Source organism: Habropoda laboriosa, unplaced genomic scaffold, assembly GCF_001263275.1.
Source record: "Habropoda laboriosa isolate 0110345459 unplaced genomic scaffold, ASM126327v1 scaffold99, whole genome shotgun sequence".
Taxonomy (NCBI): domain Eukaryota; kingdom Metazoa; phylum Arthropoda; class Insecta; order Hymenoptera; family Apidae; genus Habropoda; species Habropoda laboriosa.
In genome coordinates this window covers 988,435-1,002,946 of record NW_017100239.1, presented here as the reverse complement: position 1 = coordinate 1,002,946, position 14,512 = coordinate 988,435, and the positions used below count along the sequence as shown (strand labels likewise).

Sequence of the window (14,512 nt, the reverse complement as noted above, 5' to 3'; positions counted from 1 at the left end):
AGCTCCCAACGATCGGTCAGCGTGCCTTCTACATGGCTCGACTCCGATTCCGCGCGTTTCCCTTGCCTACTGTAACCTCTCCGGGCAATTTGCAACCTCGGACGAAATTATAGCAATTAAGAAACCCTACCGAAAATAATAATTTATGAAAATACACAGCAGTGACCGCGGTTGCTGCTTGTTACGCGACCGGAATTTGCGCAATGGCTACGTTCACTTCGATAAGTAAGCATGAACAGCTTGCACGCGTGTCCACGCAGAGGTATGTGTTAAGATTCGCGTTACGACCGGTTAACTAGCAACAATGTTGCAACCTTCTTTCGTACAGCTTGTACAACGAGAGTGATAGGAGGCTTCTTTGGATCGTTGTAAAATTCATGGAAAAATTGCAAACACTTCCTTTATGTTAGTTGAACGAAGGCGAACGGCTACTTTTCAGAGAGATTCGAAAAATGCGCGCACATACATACACTACCGGCCAAAAGTTTCGAATTACCTCCCACTTTTCGTCAATATTAAATCTGCTGCTACTTTTTCTATAGATTTGAAGTTTATCTCAATTCTACATTTATCAATTTATCTCATGTCAATTGATTCGAACGACAAAAGAATTCTCAAAGTCTGACTTCTTTCTGGAAATTTTTATGTAAATTGCAGTGCTCGGTTTGTTAACTTTCTTCTAAATTAAAAGCAACTGTAAACATCCTTATCGCGGTAGCGTGTTTAGTTGCACGCTGACGTTTCAAATTAATTTTCTTTTTTTTTTTCTTTCCGTACGTCGATAAGTTGGTAAATTTCACCGTCTAGACGTTACAGCGTCGCTTAATGACCGAACATGATGCACGCGCGGAATACACTCTCTGCACTTTCTTTTTGGAGCGAAATTCCAGCCCTTACGTAAACCCGCCTCGCCGTTGGACATACACAACGCTCGTCGTGGCCGGAGAAAAACGCCGCCTGCAACAAGTCGATCTGTCGCAATCTTATCAAACGCGGATTTCTCGGAAATAGGCTCGCGACTATGTTGCTACGTCCGCTCTACTTTCGTCAAATTGAAGGAAAAGAACGATTCGTTCGATCGAGCACGCCTCGTCGGAAGATTATGCAAGCCGTGTCACGGTTACATCAAAAGTCTGCACAACTGCGATTGCGTCGATGCGATGGAATGGTCTCACTGGCGGGGGGGAAACAACGAGGAAAAAAGAATAAGCTGGACGTAGATCGTTGGTCTACTTGCACAACGAGGTGTTCATAAATCCCCGTATCCGCGATGATGCTAGTGGTTTTTGCAAAACGATTGCGCAACACAAATGCAGGCGGTACACTTTCGAAACCGCCTGTAAAAGGGTTATTCAACGTTCGACCGTGGTTTCGCAATGTTTTCGCCGTGTTGCTTAAGGTCCGAAAAGAAAAGAAATAATCTCGATAACCGGGCCTCCGAGTATGGCATCCCAAGGCGAATTAAAACTCGATAAAGAACATTATGTCACACAGGTTGGGAACGAGCGGGAGAAAGCGCGATGTTTGGAAAAGGGGCTGAGCAAGTGCACCGAGTGAATTTTGCATCGGCCGCGCGTGCAGCTGCGTAACGCCTCGAAAACACGTTGATCGATCGAGAAAAGAGATTAACGAGGCTAGTTCGGTACGGTTGAGACCGATCGTTATACATATCGGAATAAATCGGATCAAGTATGGCGAAACGTCTTCCTGGCCACAAGCACCTTCTTACGAAACTTTTCTCGAGTTCCGAACGAAGCTCGAGGTACGATGAACTTTAATAGATTCTAGAAGAAGAGGAGGAAGAAGAAGCGCCTCTGCTGCATGCCAACAACTCGAGTCGTGGCTCTCGGTAAAACGATAAACTATGCAAAACGACTGGGGAAAACAACGATCCCTTGAATGCCAGAGAAAGCTTCCCCCTTTTAAATAAAAATCACCAAAGAACGATCTCAATCGTAAAACTGTCGGTGCATTACCTTTCGAACCCTCCAACTTCTTCCCTAACTGCAATTCGCGTCGATATTCACCTGGCCAAGCCTTAAATACACAAGTTCACAGAGCGATGCGTCCTTGCACGCGATGCATATTAACGGTAATACGACAGGTCGCTCGTGTTCAACTTCCAAGGCGAGTTACAATCTAATGGCCCGATTTCAGCAGACCTCGAGACCGTTAATCACCGTACAGAAGGGTCGCCAGCACTTCTCAGCCTCTACCTTAAGGTCAAGGCTACGATCTGTCTCGATTATTCTTCCCATTTCAATCCTTCTGCGTATTTCATTCGTTCCAAGTAATTATAGAAGAAGATCGCGACCTGACGTTACGGTCAGTTCGTCAAAGTCGCTTTCTACGGTCGCTCCACTCGATAAATTCGTTCCTCGAAAAAGTTTCTAGATACAATTCTCGATAAATCTTCGAGTTCGTGTCACCGACGAACCGGTTCCTGGACAATTACGCAACCTATATACGACGCGAAAGCGATTCTCGCCGATGTTTACATCGCTTGCACTCGGGTTCGACCTCTCGAATCTCTTCCTGGCTTAATACCAGGAGTCTCTCTCGGTTCTTCCGGTGTTCGATTCGATTGGGAATCCGTCGGAGCGCGTATCGACAGGTGTGTACAATTGCACGTGAGCCACCTCGAACGTATTACGCAACGTCATAGAAAGGTTGAAAGCGTCGGAACGGGAAAGTGGTCGCGGTTATCGCGTCCATTCCAGTCGAACGCGGGCTCGGTCAGATGCGTCAAGCGTCACTCGGTCGATTTCACGGGGGAAACTGGCACGTTCGAGGTGTTTTAAGGGGAACACCTTGGTCCATGGATCCGTTTCGCGAATGGAGATCAAGATCGTTCGAAATTACGCAAGGGGAAACTCGAACAACTGCGCTTCATTTACATGTAATTAAATAGAACGTATCTGCAATGGAAATGCACGCACAATCGTGCGAATTGGATTGCAACAATGTGGAGAAGGAAGGAATAACGCGTCACCTGGCTCAGATCTGATTTAAATATGAATCATATCAAGATTTATTCGCGCGGTCGCAGATTTCACTTGTAAGCATGAAGGAAGCGCCTGAAAATACAGGGGATGTGCCTATTCAGGAGGAACGACGATGTTACCAAGTCGCATTTCCCCTCTGGTTCGACCTTTCCCGGCTTGTTTCCTCGTGGGATAATCGTAGCAAGGTGCAATTTGCGGATAAATTGAAAATTTGTGCCTGCGCGCTACAGTTGCATCCCCGAGGGATCCCGATAAAAGTAGAAAGTAGGATGGTGGAAACGATCTTCGACCTAGAAGCAATTCTCTGTAAAGCAACGTGTCAGCCGACAGGTTGCAACCAGAACTGCCGCCTCTCACCTCTACCGAAACGATCGCTCGAAACTTTCACGGTGACCCTACCTCCTATCTTTTTCCCCTCGATTCTCCTCGGATCACTTCTTCTTATCCTTCTTATCGGCCACGTAAGGGCAAATAAGTCGCGGAGTAATTTAAGCGCGGTGAGTTTCATCGCGGTTGCTACCCATTCGTTTCACGGTTACAAAGGATGGTAACGGAGGGAAAAACTTGTTGGCCGTTTTATCCTGCGCTGAAGAGCCCCCCCAGGCGCGCCGCAAGGACCAACTTTGTGCCGTTCATCCCGGAATAAGTTAATATCGGTGTGTGTTCGGCACACGGGAAACCGGAAATTCTCGACCACGTCGAGGCTTTGGCAAAAATGAATACTCTACCTCAGATTACCCAGTTCCTGCGCCCACTCTCCACCCCCCATCTCTTTCCCGTTTCACCGCGAGTCCACCACTTACCCCCTCGTACCTACATCGCTTCCCTTTGCTCTTGCTTGCAAACTTTAATGGAGGAAAAAAGAAAAATGAGAAAGAGAAAGACGAGCATTATTTACTGTCCACTTTCTCCTATGGGAGGGAAAGAAGACAATACGCCAGCAATCGAAAGAACGTTTTCTTTGTTGCGCGATAATTAAGAAAGTTAAGGCCATCGATCATCTCGATCGCCACTCGGGGGAAATATTTATCGCGCCCTAGTGCTCCTCGATAGACCGTGAACTTGGAAAGAGAGTCTGAAACGGCCGATTTCCGGCTGCAACGATCGAGTCGTTAACAGATCTTACGACCGGTGTAAAGTCGCCGTTGACAGGTAATGATTCGGCAGGTGCTTCGATTTCATGAGAAACCATTCTGGAGCGCGTCGATAAACTATCCGTAACCTTTCTATTTCTTTTCCCCGCTTATCCGGCCGGGACTTGCTCAATCGTCTCTGCGTAACGCGTTCGAAATAGATTCGCTCGGTGGGTAATTCGTGAAATTGTGTGCAACGGAATGCGAATAATTTCATTCGAATTTGAATCGCCCGTAGACCACGAGTCCCTTTAGAATACAGGTTTACATCGCGATACAATCCTACCCAGAGGCTATTTATTAGCGCGATGATTAATACGCGGCTTCCTCCCTCGTTTATCTATCCTGCGGTAATTCATCAAACTCTGACGAGACAGTGATACAAACGAGGGGCAAATCTATTAGAAATTTTTCAACAGTCGGCAAAAGGTTGTAGGATAATGGGATTTCATTCTATTATCGAGGACAGATGGAAACGTTACTAATACCTGAACTCAGGTGTTTGCGTCGGACGAAACCTATTTCGAGGATTAGCCATCCGAAACGACACGACTAGGCAGCTTCCAACAGAGAAAATTCTTTCGTTCACATTTCTACTAATGGACAAACATACACGATGAATATGAATCACGGTTATATATAGACTCTAGCAATAGCACAAGCGGTGGCTGGATTTTACGAGCAAGAAATAAGCAGCGGCATTTCAACGACGCGATTTACGACACGATGTTTTGCCGATTCCACCAATTAAAATCAATTATTTAAAAGAGAATGTCGGTGAATTATTGCCGTGGAACAAACGTGAGCATCCATTTAGAGGCGTGTGAGGATTGGTTAATCGCGGGTTAAAGCGAGCAACGAAATGCCGCGATAAAAAGGTGGAGTGGAAAGGGCAACGACGGGGGAGGGAAGAAAAAGTGCACGCTGTGGAAATTAATTTCACGTTTTAATACACGGTCTAATGCGCTGCACCAGTTGTACGATGTAATTTCAGCCGCTCGAGATAAATGCAAATTTGTCGTAGAAAAAATTACTCTATTAAAATTTTCATCGGGCAAAAAAGCAAACAACCCGTACTGCAATTAGTTCGCTTGAATCATGTTTAATAACACGTTTCTCTGGTTCATCTCCTCGGTTTTCCATTACGTCTGCGAAACATCTGTTCCTTCGTGCTTTTCCAGAGGCATCGGAGGCACTATACTGTTCCTGATGCTATGCGCCACCATGTACGAATACAGAACGCCGCCGAAAACGAAGGACGTGGAATCGTCGAGCGTGTCGAATAACAACGAGAGGCTCAGCAATTTCTCCAATAAAAATCTGAATCAGGAGCGTCGCGTGGTCCAGGAGAACGGAGAGGAGCTGATCGAAAAAGGGAAGGTCCTGCAAAAAGATCCGACCGAGCATCCGAAAAAGGAGAGCAAGAAAGGTGGTGATCCTCGGGCCATTCTCCTCTACCTTTCTTAACGAGATTGTTTTTTCTTCTCCTCCGTTACTTTTCAGGCTTCTGGCTGACGTGCCTGATAGCGTTCAATCCCATCGTGAACGGAAGCAAGATCGTTAGCACCGAGCCCGCGGCCAGGGAGAGCCTAACCTGTCTACACGGACTTCGAGTGCTCTCTCTAGGATGGGTCGTCATGGTTCACACCTATCTTCAAGTTTACTCCATAGCTGGTAAATGTACTCTCCTTTTCTTCGAACAAGGTTACGGCGTCTGGTAACTGTGACAAGCGGAGCCTGTCAGCAGTAGCGAGAACAGGAGTTATTTCACTCGCGGTTATTAGTCTCCTGTGAAAATGCTAATTAGGAAAATGGTAACGAGGAGATTCCAGCATTGGTACACTTTGAAATCCAATTAAAACGTTCCACTTTCTATGAAAGGTGCTCGATGCAATTCGCGTTACGAGCTTATTGTGATGTAACAGAACGTACCGGTTTTCCTGATCCGCGTGTAATCGAGCCTCCGCTCCCTTCGATACTCGAGAGAGCCAAGCCTGACTTTCACCGATAATTCCGAAATGATGACTTTCTCTATCGCCAATTGCAGAGAACAAAACTCTACGCACGGTGACCGAGCGGAATTTCATGTTCCAAACGATAAGCAACGCAACCTTCTCCGTAGATACGTTCTTCTTCATCAGGTAAGACAGTCCACGGTGACAAATATCCCCATTCCGTGGATCGAACAGCTGCTAAATCCGCGGGGAACGCGATTCTTTCAGCGGATTACTGGTAACGATCTTGTTTTATCGATCTGCCGGCAACATGAAAAACGACAAGGACAGCTACTGGAAGACGTGCTTCACCAAATTTATCATCATGATCCTCTACAGGTTTATCAGGTAAGTAGAGCTTCTTTCCAAGTGCACTTATCGGGAAAGTTTAAGCAAGAAGAGGGGGGAAAATGTTCTTCTTCTCCGCGAGAGGAGAAAACGTTCAAGTTGGACAGCGCGTAGGCCATTGATCAAAACTGAAATCTGGCCAGGGGGAGGAGGATTATTCGCTCGCGTTCTTCTCTCCTCCCGTGATTACATAATCGCCGCTGACCTCTTCGAATTTCCTTTTTGCCAAGATTGACACCGGCGTATCTCTTTGTCCTGGGTATAAACGAGATCGCCATAAAGCACACGCTAACAAAGACCGTGTTCTCGCCGGTGATCATCGATCATTTGACCTGCGAGAAGTTCTGGTGGAGGAATGCATTGTACCTCAACTCGCTCTACCCTCGCACCGAAATGGTAAGCATTTCTTAAATTATATCTCGTTTGCCAAAATTTCAGGGGTCGTACGTTCTATTCAGAGAGTAGAGCTGTGAAACTCTGATGTTCTTGATGGTATAAAAATCGCTATTTCGTCGGAACTGTTTTTAAATCAAAGACACTCCCGTCTCGGGAAGATCACGGTATACCTGTTAGTAGGTATTAGCGCCGCAAATGTTGACTCGAGCGCAAACACGAGAGTACGCGTCGACGGAAACGGATGAGAGAGAAGGTGTCAGCGTCTCGATCGTTTTCCGATAATTAATTCTATCGTTGGGAGAAAGTTCCAAAGTGGCGGGACAACGCGGAACGTCTCTAAGCGTCCTAAAATCAATTTTCAACGCCGACAGAAAGACTCGGTTAATTATCGGTGAACTTCGCTTTCGGACTTTTAACGATCAAACAGAGAGAGAGAGAGAGAGAGAGAGAGAGGGAAGAAAAAACAGAAGAAAGAAAGAAAAACTCCATTGAATTTTTATCGAGCATACCCATCGACCTTTCCAACAACCAGGCGAGGTGTTAATTGCACACCTGTTATTGGCAAGCCATTCAGAAGAATGGAGAAATCTACGTATGTACTTATAAAACGCTGTCAGAGCGGTTGATCAAAACCATTGGTTAGTTGGGCGTTTGATCCATTAGCCTTTCTCGACCGTGGATTTTTCCGATATTCTCGTGGCAGACCTAGTCTGAGCTCGTTGAACCTTGGCGTAATTATCCGATGAATACTCGATTAACAACTTTCCAGTGTATGCTGTGGAGCTGGTACATGGCGAACGACACGCAGTTCTACGTTCTTGGAATACTTCTTCTTCTCCTCTCCATTAAATACATAAAGGTCGTCGTAGGCGTTGTTCTCTTCTTGATCGTCTCCTCCTGGTTCACCACCTTCTCCGTGGCTTACTCCAACGATTACGTCGCCAGGTAACATCAATCGTGAATATGAACTTTATTTTTCTCCTTTTGTCGCGTGTCTCGTTCTCCGTCGGAATGCACAACCTCGTCCGTTTATCGAGCAAAGAAAAGTTTCGTAACGCTTCTTGAGAATATGGGTCAATCGGGTTAAATTTGGCAAAGAGAAAAACGTCGACCAGCTAATTTTCAGTCTTCCTGTTTACCCTGACAGGGTATTAATTATTACGATTCGAGGAATACAACACTGTCCAAGAGGTTCCTCCAAGAAACGTTTAATCATCTCTCTCTTTGCTCTTCCACTCAGAATTCAAGAACCGTTCGCCCTTTTCGACGAGCTGTACGACAAACCCTGGCTGAGAGCTGGTCCCTACTTCGTCGGCATTATCACGGGCTACGTTTTGTTCAAAACGAATTGCAAATTAAAGTTGCCGCTGGTAAGTAGTTTAACCTCCTATCGAGAAATGTTTCCAAGTAGATCTTCGAAACGTCGAATGTAAATTCGCCGTTAAATCCAAGCGGATTCGCAGGCGATTCATGGGGAGATTAGAATCAATGGAGACCGGGCTGACTGAAGCTAATCTCTGACGAACTATTTAGCCGAGCAGAGAGATAGAGAGAGAGAGCTGTGTCATGTTTAACCTAGATCGGATCTAGACGAGATTCATCTGTTCTTTCAGGTCACGCGAACGATCGGCTGGATCTTATCCAGCGCTATAATGTTCTCGGTAGTTTACGGATTGTACCCCGGAAATTTAACCGTGCCCGTGAGCTCCGTATACGCCGCCTTGGGACATACGGCATGGGCGATCAGCGTATCCTTCATCGTGATTCAATGCTGCACTGGATCCGCTAGAATGATCGACAGCCTGTTGTCGCTCCGGCTGATGTATCCGCTATCGAGACTGACTTACTGCGCGTACCTGGTTCACCCCCTCATCATGATGATCACTGTTACTCAGATGGACGGCCCGTTGCATCTTCACAATAATCTCGTGGTGAGCGACAGTTTTTGGGAAAAATTTCAGAGATTTCAGTGTTTAGGCTTTCGCTCGTTAACCGAGTAGTCCAAATTTACTCCTTGCTCGACGTTTCGAAATCCACGTTCGTTTTGGTTTTCAAGCTGATCCTGTACTTCGGCAACCTGGTCACCTCCTATCTGCTATCGTTCTGCCTCTCGATCGCGCTCGAGGCACCCATAGTCAATCTGCTCAAACTCGCTTTCACTTCGAAGAAGAGGATAAGGTAGAAGGAAGATCGAACGTGGTGTATCGCGCGATCGACGGTGAGTAATGGACGGCCCGATTGCTCGCACAATAGACATACTTATTAAGAAGAAACGCCATCGATCCCTCGTTCCGTTCCTTCAGGAAATAATCGTGCCCTCGGCGAGCAACGACGAAGAAAGGGGAGAAAAAGCGCCCAACGTCTGCTGGATCTTCTCCGATGAAAATAAAAGCAGCTTTTCGTGCATCCATTTCCCCCACGACAATGCCACAGCTGCGTGACTTGACAAATTAGATGCCCGTACAACTCGATGCAATTTCATCGGGACGAATCGTTCGGCGTCTGGATTTGATTTACCCACGAATGGAACACGGAACACACGACACCGCGAAGAGAAGCCATCGCGAGTTAGCGTTCCTCGTAAACGATGCAGTCGGAACGTTGCCAGACAAGTTTCCAAGTATAAGTGAATATCGTATTCGATGTTAATTAAAAGGGACTCGAACTTATCCTCTCTTGTTTCAACTGTGAATGTACTCAACTATTTTACAATACGTATCTGTTGATCGCGAGACGAATTCTCTGTTCGTTGCGAAATATGTCAAAGATTTTCCATTGCAGAATCACGCAAGAGCGGAACTTTTCTACGGAGAAACCGAGCGTTTCACGCGTCTCGTCGCGTCTCGTACTTCGTCCATGTTGTAAAAAGTTCCCTTGTAAAGTAAATACCTGAGGACGAAAGAGTACGTCTCGCGTGTTATTTTATACGATTCCAGTAACAATAATACCATTGACCGTGAACAGATGCGCCACCAAAGTGTTTACAATGAGAAAACTTGGACGGAAGTTGGGCAAACAACAAATCGAGGGGACAGAGAAGAGAGAGAAGAAGAAACAGAGCAGAGCGTCACCAGCCTTGCTCGGCAATTTCAACGAAAACAGAAGAAATTGAAGACGCGGGTGGACGCGACAAAAGCATCGTGCTTTAAGACGAAACTTGGGATCAGTAACGTCAATAGTGCGAACGCGTTCGAGTATCAAGCTCGGGAGGAGAATGGTTGTTTAGAGTGGTGAATGGAACGGCCCGTTTTATAGATTATAGATACCGATATAGCTCCCGGCCGCGTGCGTACAATGTCTTTAGAAACAGAAACAATTTTACCATTTGTCCATTAAAAGAGAACAAGTAACATTCGCTCGATCTCAATTCAACCTGACTTTGTCTCGTCGAATTCAAGTGAGATTTACTGGGACACAGATAAAGGTTTTCCGCGTTGTTCTTTGTAAAAACGAACCGTGAAATCCCTCTGACGATCTTTTCCCGCTAAATGCCCGGCTGGAAAATATTTTCTTCGCGGAACGCAAGTGTCGAGTTGTAATTATTATCAGGTGACGCGTTTTTTACACCTTCGGAAAAATAAGTAACGAGCAAACGAGAACTTTTTATTGCCAGCACGTTACGCAGGAACGGTAACTCCCGCGAAAGGAAAAATGTTTTCTCATCCGGCCGAAACGACCCTGTAAAAACGAAATTAAACCGATTGAACTTAATTAACCCTTCGAGTAAAAAGTTACTCGCACGGATATGAAAGTTTCTCGCTTCTTCCACGTGTAATTTTCACGGTGTTTCGGAACGCTGCCCGGGGAGGTCTGCATTTCTGCTTTCATCTTTGAAAGAAAGGAAAAACGTAGAAAAATGGAATGCACGTAGAAACGAGGCCAGGTGAAAACAGCTACATTAACGAGGAAAGTATGTAAACAGCGGTATGCAGTAATACCTGCATACTATTTCTGCACGCGCGTTCAATCCTCGCGTGGCGCTTCGTGCACGGAAGCGCGCGATTAGTAATGCAATTAACGTCCCGTCAATTACGCCCGTATAATGTCCCGTTCACGCGATTATCGCGACGCGACACGGCTGTCTAGCACTTGCATAATTTGCCGGGCGCACCGCTTTTACCCGCACCTTTTTCTCTCCCCCCGTTCTTGCGAAATTCTTCAGGCGTGCCTGTGCATTTCACGCGGCACGCCTTTCTTCCCAACCGGTGGGACACCTCTCACGGTTTCCAAAGGATTTCAGAGAACATCGGGGGCTTTTCTGTGGATAAACAGTCCGTGAAACAACGTTCGAAAGTTTTCGAGAGGGAGAGAGAAGTTTCCACGCCCGAAACTCCAACAATCTGCCAGTAAGATTTTCCCAGTGACGTTTATAATTGTGTCGGTGATTTTACCCCGGTTATTCTCACAATTGCCCGTGGAATCGATTTCTTCCGCAAACTTGAATTAAATCTTCGCTTTCGAAACGGGAGTGTACACTCGAAAGAAAAATTCTGCCTCTCGGTTCTGCGGGTGAAACAGACTGTAGGAGAGAATAGAAGTTGTCGCGAAAGAATTTCCATTTTCGCTTATATCGATTCGTGTAACTGCAACGAGAATGGGAGACAAAGGAGCTGGGGGGTGTTTACAGTAGTCCGCGGCTAGATTTCTGGTTCGTTAATGAAATCGAATGCAAATCAGCAGTAGGGCTGCGCTTCGAATTTGTATTCGAGCAAATAGGCATGGTTAATCGGCGTAGTCGGCGCCGCTGTAACAGGAGGCTAATGCTAATACAAGTACGAGCATTCCTACATCGGCCGTTCAATTTACACGCACCCCCCCGCGCCGCTTCTAAAGCGAACAGTCCAAATTGAATTTGAAAATTTCGTCAATTTTCGATTGGACGCATCAGCGGAGCCGAAACAGAAGTTGTTAAATTAACGTTGCACACCGTAGCGTAGTTGGCGTTCGCTCCTCGATAATGTGTTACAGATAACGAATCGAGCCGCGTCACGCGTTATTTCCCAATCGAATATTCCGCGTGCACGTTGCACCAGCGTTAACGACGTCCGCGCGTTCGCATGTCCCGATTAACTCTAAATTATTCATCGTGTACGTACACCGCCGTGTAAGCACGTCTACCGTGCTGTTACGAACTAGCTGATGTATCTAGATTACACGTTTTTCGTCGCTGAGAAATTTCGTCCGAGGTGTTGTACTCGATACGTTCGATCTGCTGTAGTCGGGATGAAATTTTCAAAAGTTCGACGTCCAGTACGCGCGAATACTCGTCCATACGTTGTATATTCCAGGGGTGTGCGACAACTCGAAAATGTCGCGTCCCGAAAGTATCTCAGAATTCGAGAATTTCGGGATTCTCCAGAATTATAAGAAATAGAATATGTGATTGATGCGATTTATTTCATATTTTCGTATAGAAAAGCTAGTCTCCGATAATAGTTTCGTTCCACTTTCCCGAGATAAATTCTCGACCCGACATTTTCGGGTTCTCGCACACCCCTGGTATATTCGTGGTGAATTCGATTGTTCACGGTGGAAGCCTCGCATCGAGCCCAGGTCCGTTTCGAGTGATTTCGCGGTTGCACAACGTCAGCTCACGTTGGCGCATAGAAGGGTGAGGGCACGTGCTTTGTCGCAGATGCAATCGCTTTCATATTGTCACACGCATATCATTGGATTAACTTGGCAACGTAAGCGAAAGACGTAATCCTGCGTGGTGAACGTGCAGCGTTAGGGGAATATCGATAGTGCATTAATCATTCCCGCGTCGCGATATGTGTTCGACCGATTAATGCGTACGCGCCTATTGTCCGTATGCTAATTAAGATTTCGACAGACGGAGAGTTCGCGTTGACGGTGAAAATTTATGGGACGAGCTTTGCAACAGTTGGAAATTAATTCAGTCAGTGTACGTTTTAACGCACTTTTTTCGCCGCGGTCTTTACTTTCCGCGCTTCTGCCGACCAGGAATATTCCTCGAATAGCGGAGGCATGCAGAAATACCTCGTGTATTTGAAAATATTGCGCTTTAAACAAGATATATTCGTATCGGTATGCATACCCGTGCGGCGCCTTGCCTCCACGATTACGGAAATATGTACATGCACTTTCAGCCCTACTTTTTCATCTTTGTCTCGCTTAATTTGCCGCGCTTGCGTTTCTCCAATCCATTTCACCGCGATCCATCATCGGCTAAGTAAAAAACCACACGACTATTCCACGAGAAATTGAGCATTCCGACATTTTCCCCTCGGACGAATTCTCCGTACGCTATGAATTTTGATCAGTTTCGAACGATCGAGAGGGTGTCCATCTCGTTGCGGAATTCGCTGGATCTTAAAAGGCTGGATCTCGTGAAATTATTGGGGCAAAACGTGCATGGTGTGCGTACGCGGAAAGGCCTATTCTCGAAAAGTTACTAGAGCAAGGACTGCTCGACGAGCCACCGGGGCGAGAGATCTCTAAGCTCGTCTTCCACCCTCGTGCATCCGACTCACAGTCGTTAACCTCTCGCCTGGTGATTTTTTCAGACGTAAAATGCAAGTGACGTTTTCAAATGGGAGTCAGAGTAGGTTCGGAAATTGGATAAAATTTTATTTGAAAAATAGAAGAAAAATGGAATAGGTTCTACTTCGTTGGAACGCACCGTTGATTGACGTACACGAATGGAATCGAATTAATCAAAAGCTCACGTCCGGTCGGGGTATCGAAAACACATCAAGAAACGTATCGAAGAAATTGGCGATGGCGCAAGCGCCAGGACGTGGCGCGCAGCAAGAGTCGCATTTTCGCGAGCAGTCGGCCTAAAGCCGCCGCAGATCGAACACGCGAGACACGAGTTGCAGTGCATCGACCGGAAGTCACGAGGTTTCGCGGTGCAGCGTTCGCCACTGTCAAACAAGTGTTCTCAAAAAAAAAAACAAAAAAAAAAACAAAAAAACAAAAAGTAAGGACAAATAAGAGGAATTAAAAGCGAAAGACCTGTTTACCAAACTTGGGTCACACTCGCAAGTTGCGTCCATCTTCGAACTTTCGATGGTTCCTCGACGATTGCCAATCGAAAGGGGATAGAAAAATTGTTAAGAAAACCTCGGTGTTTCTCGGTCATAAACGGAACATATTAGTTTGCGACGGGGGACGAAGGGAGGATTAATCGTCGGTGGATAGGGGAACAGAGGACGCGAGACGTGACTCGACTCGGAGGGAGAGACGAGATCGACGAACTCTCCCGCAGACTTCCTGAAATACACGGGTGTCGTGTGTCGTGTCGGTGACAGCGTGAAATCAATGTCCGCCCTTCGATCTTCCCGCGACGTCCCATCGATCCGGCTAAACGGAAACACGTGCACGTCGTGACACGGAGGAACGAGTAAGTTCACCCTGCGAGTAAATTTAGATCGACCGGCAAATTTTTCTGCGAGTAACACAGGCGACAAGAACCGCATCCGAGAGGCACCTTTCGTCGATTCTCCAAGGATCTCGCAACAGTCCGGCCGAACGAGGTTGGAAAACTTGGCCCGCAAAGGAAAGGCTATCAGTTGGAGGATATTTATCGTGACGTGGCTGTGAATTATCAAACCGTTTGATTTATTCGATAGCGGACATCTATCGTCGCGCTGCCGTAAATTAAACGGATTTC

The 14,512-nt window shown here is 46.4% G+C and overlaps 1 protein-coding gene across 1 annotated transcript in view; it reads left to right on the top strand.

The window, feature by feature from the left end:
• The window catches only part of LOC108571732 (nose resistant to fluoxetine protein 6), a 14,491-nt gene extending 5,433 nt beyond the window's left edge, over positions 1 to 9,058 (top strand). Inside the window, exons 4-12 of the mRNA XM_017933845.1 lie at positions 5,320 to 5,567; positions 5,642 to 5,812; positions 6,186 to 6,279; positions 6,361 to 6,480; positions 6,711 to 6,876; positions 7,646 to 7,821; positions 8,117 to 8,246; positions 8,490 to 8,807; positions 8,933 to 9,058. Coding sequence (XP_017789334.1) covers positions 5,320 to 5,567; positions 5,642 to 5,812; positions 6,186 to 6,279; positions 6,361 to 6,480; positions 6,711 to 6,876; positions 7,646 to 7,821; positions 8,117 to 8,246; positions 8,490 to 8,807; positions 8,933 to 9,058 — 1,549 coding nt within the window. The remainder of the gene's footprint in view (positions 1 to 5,319; positions 5,568 to 5,641; positions 5,813 to 6,185; positions 6,280 to 6,360; positions 6,481 to 6,710; positions 6,877 to 7,645; positions 7,822 to 8,116; positions 8,247 to 8,489; positions 8,808 to 8,932) is intronic.
• Positions 9,059 to 14,512: the final 5,454 nt, after the last annotated feature.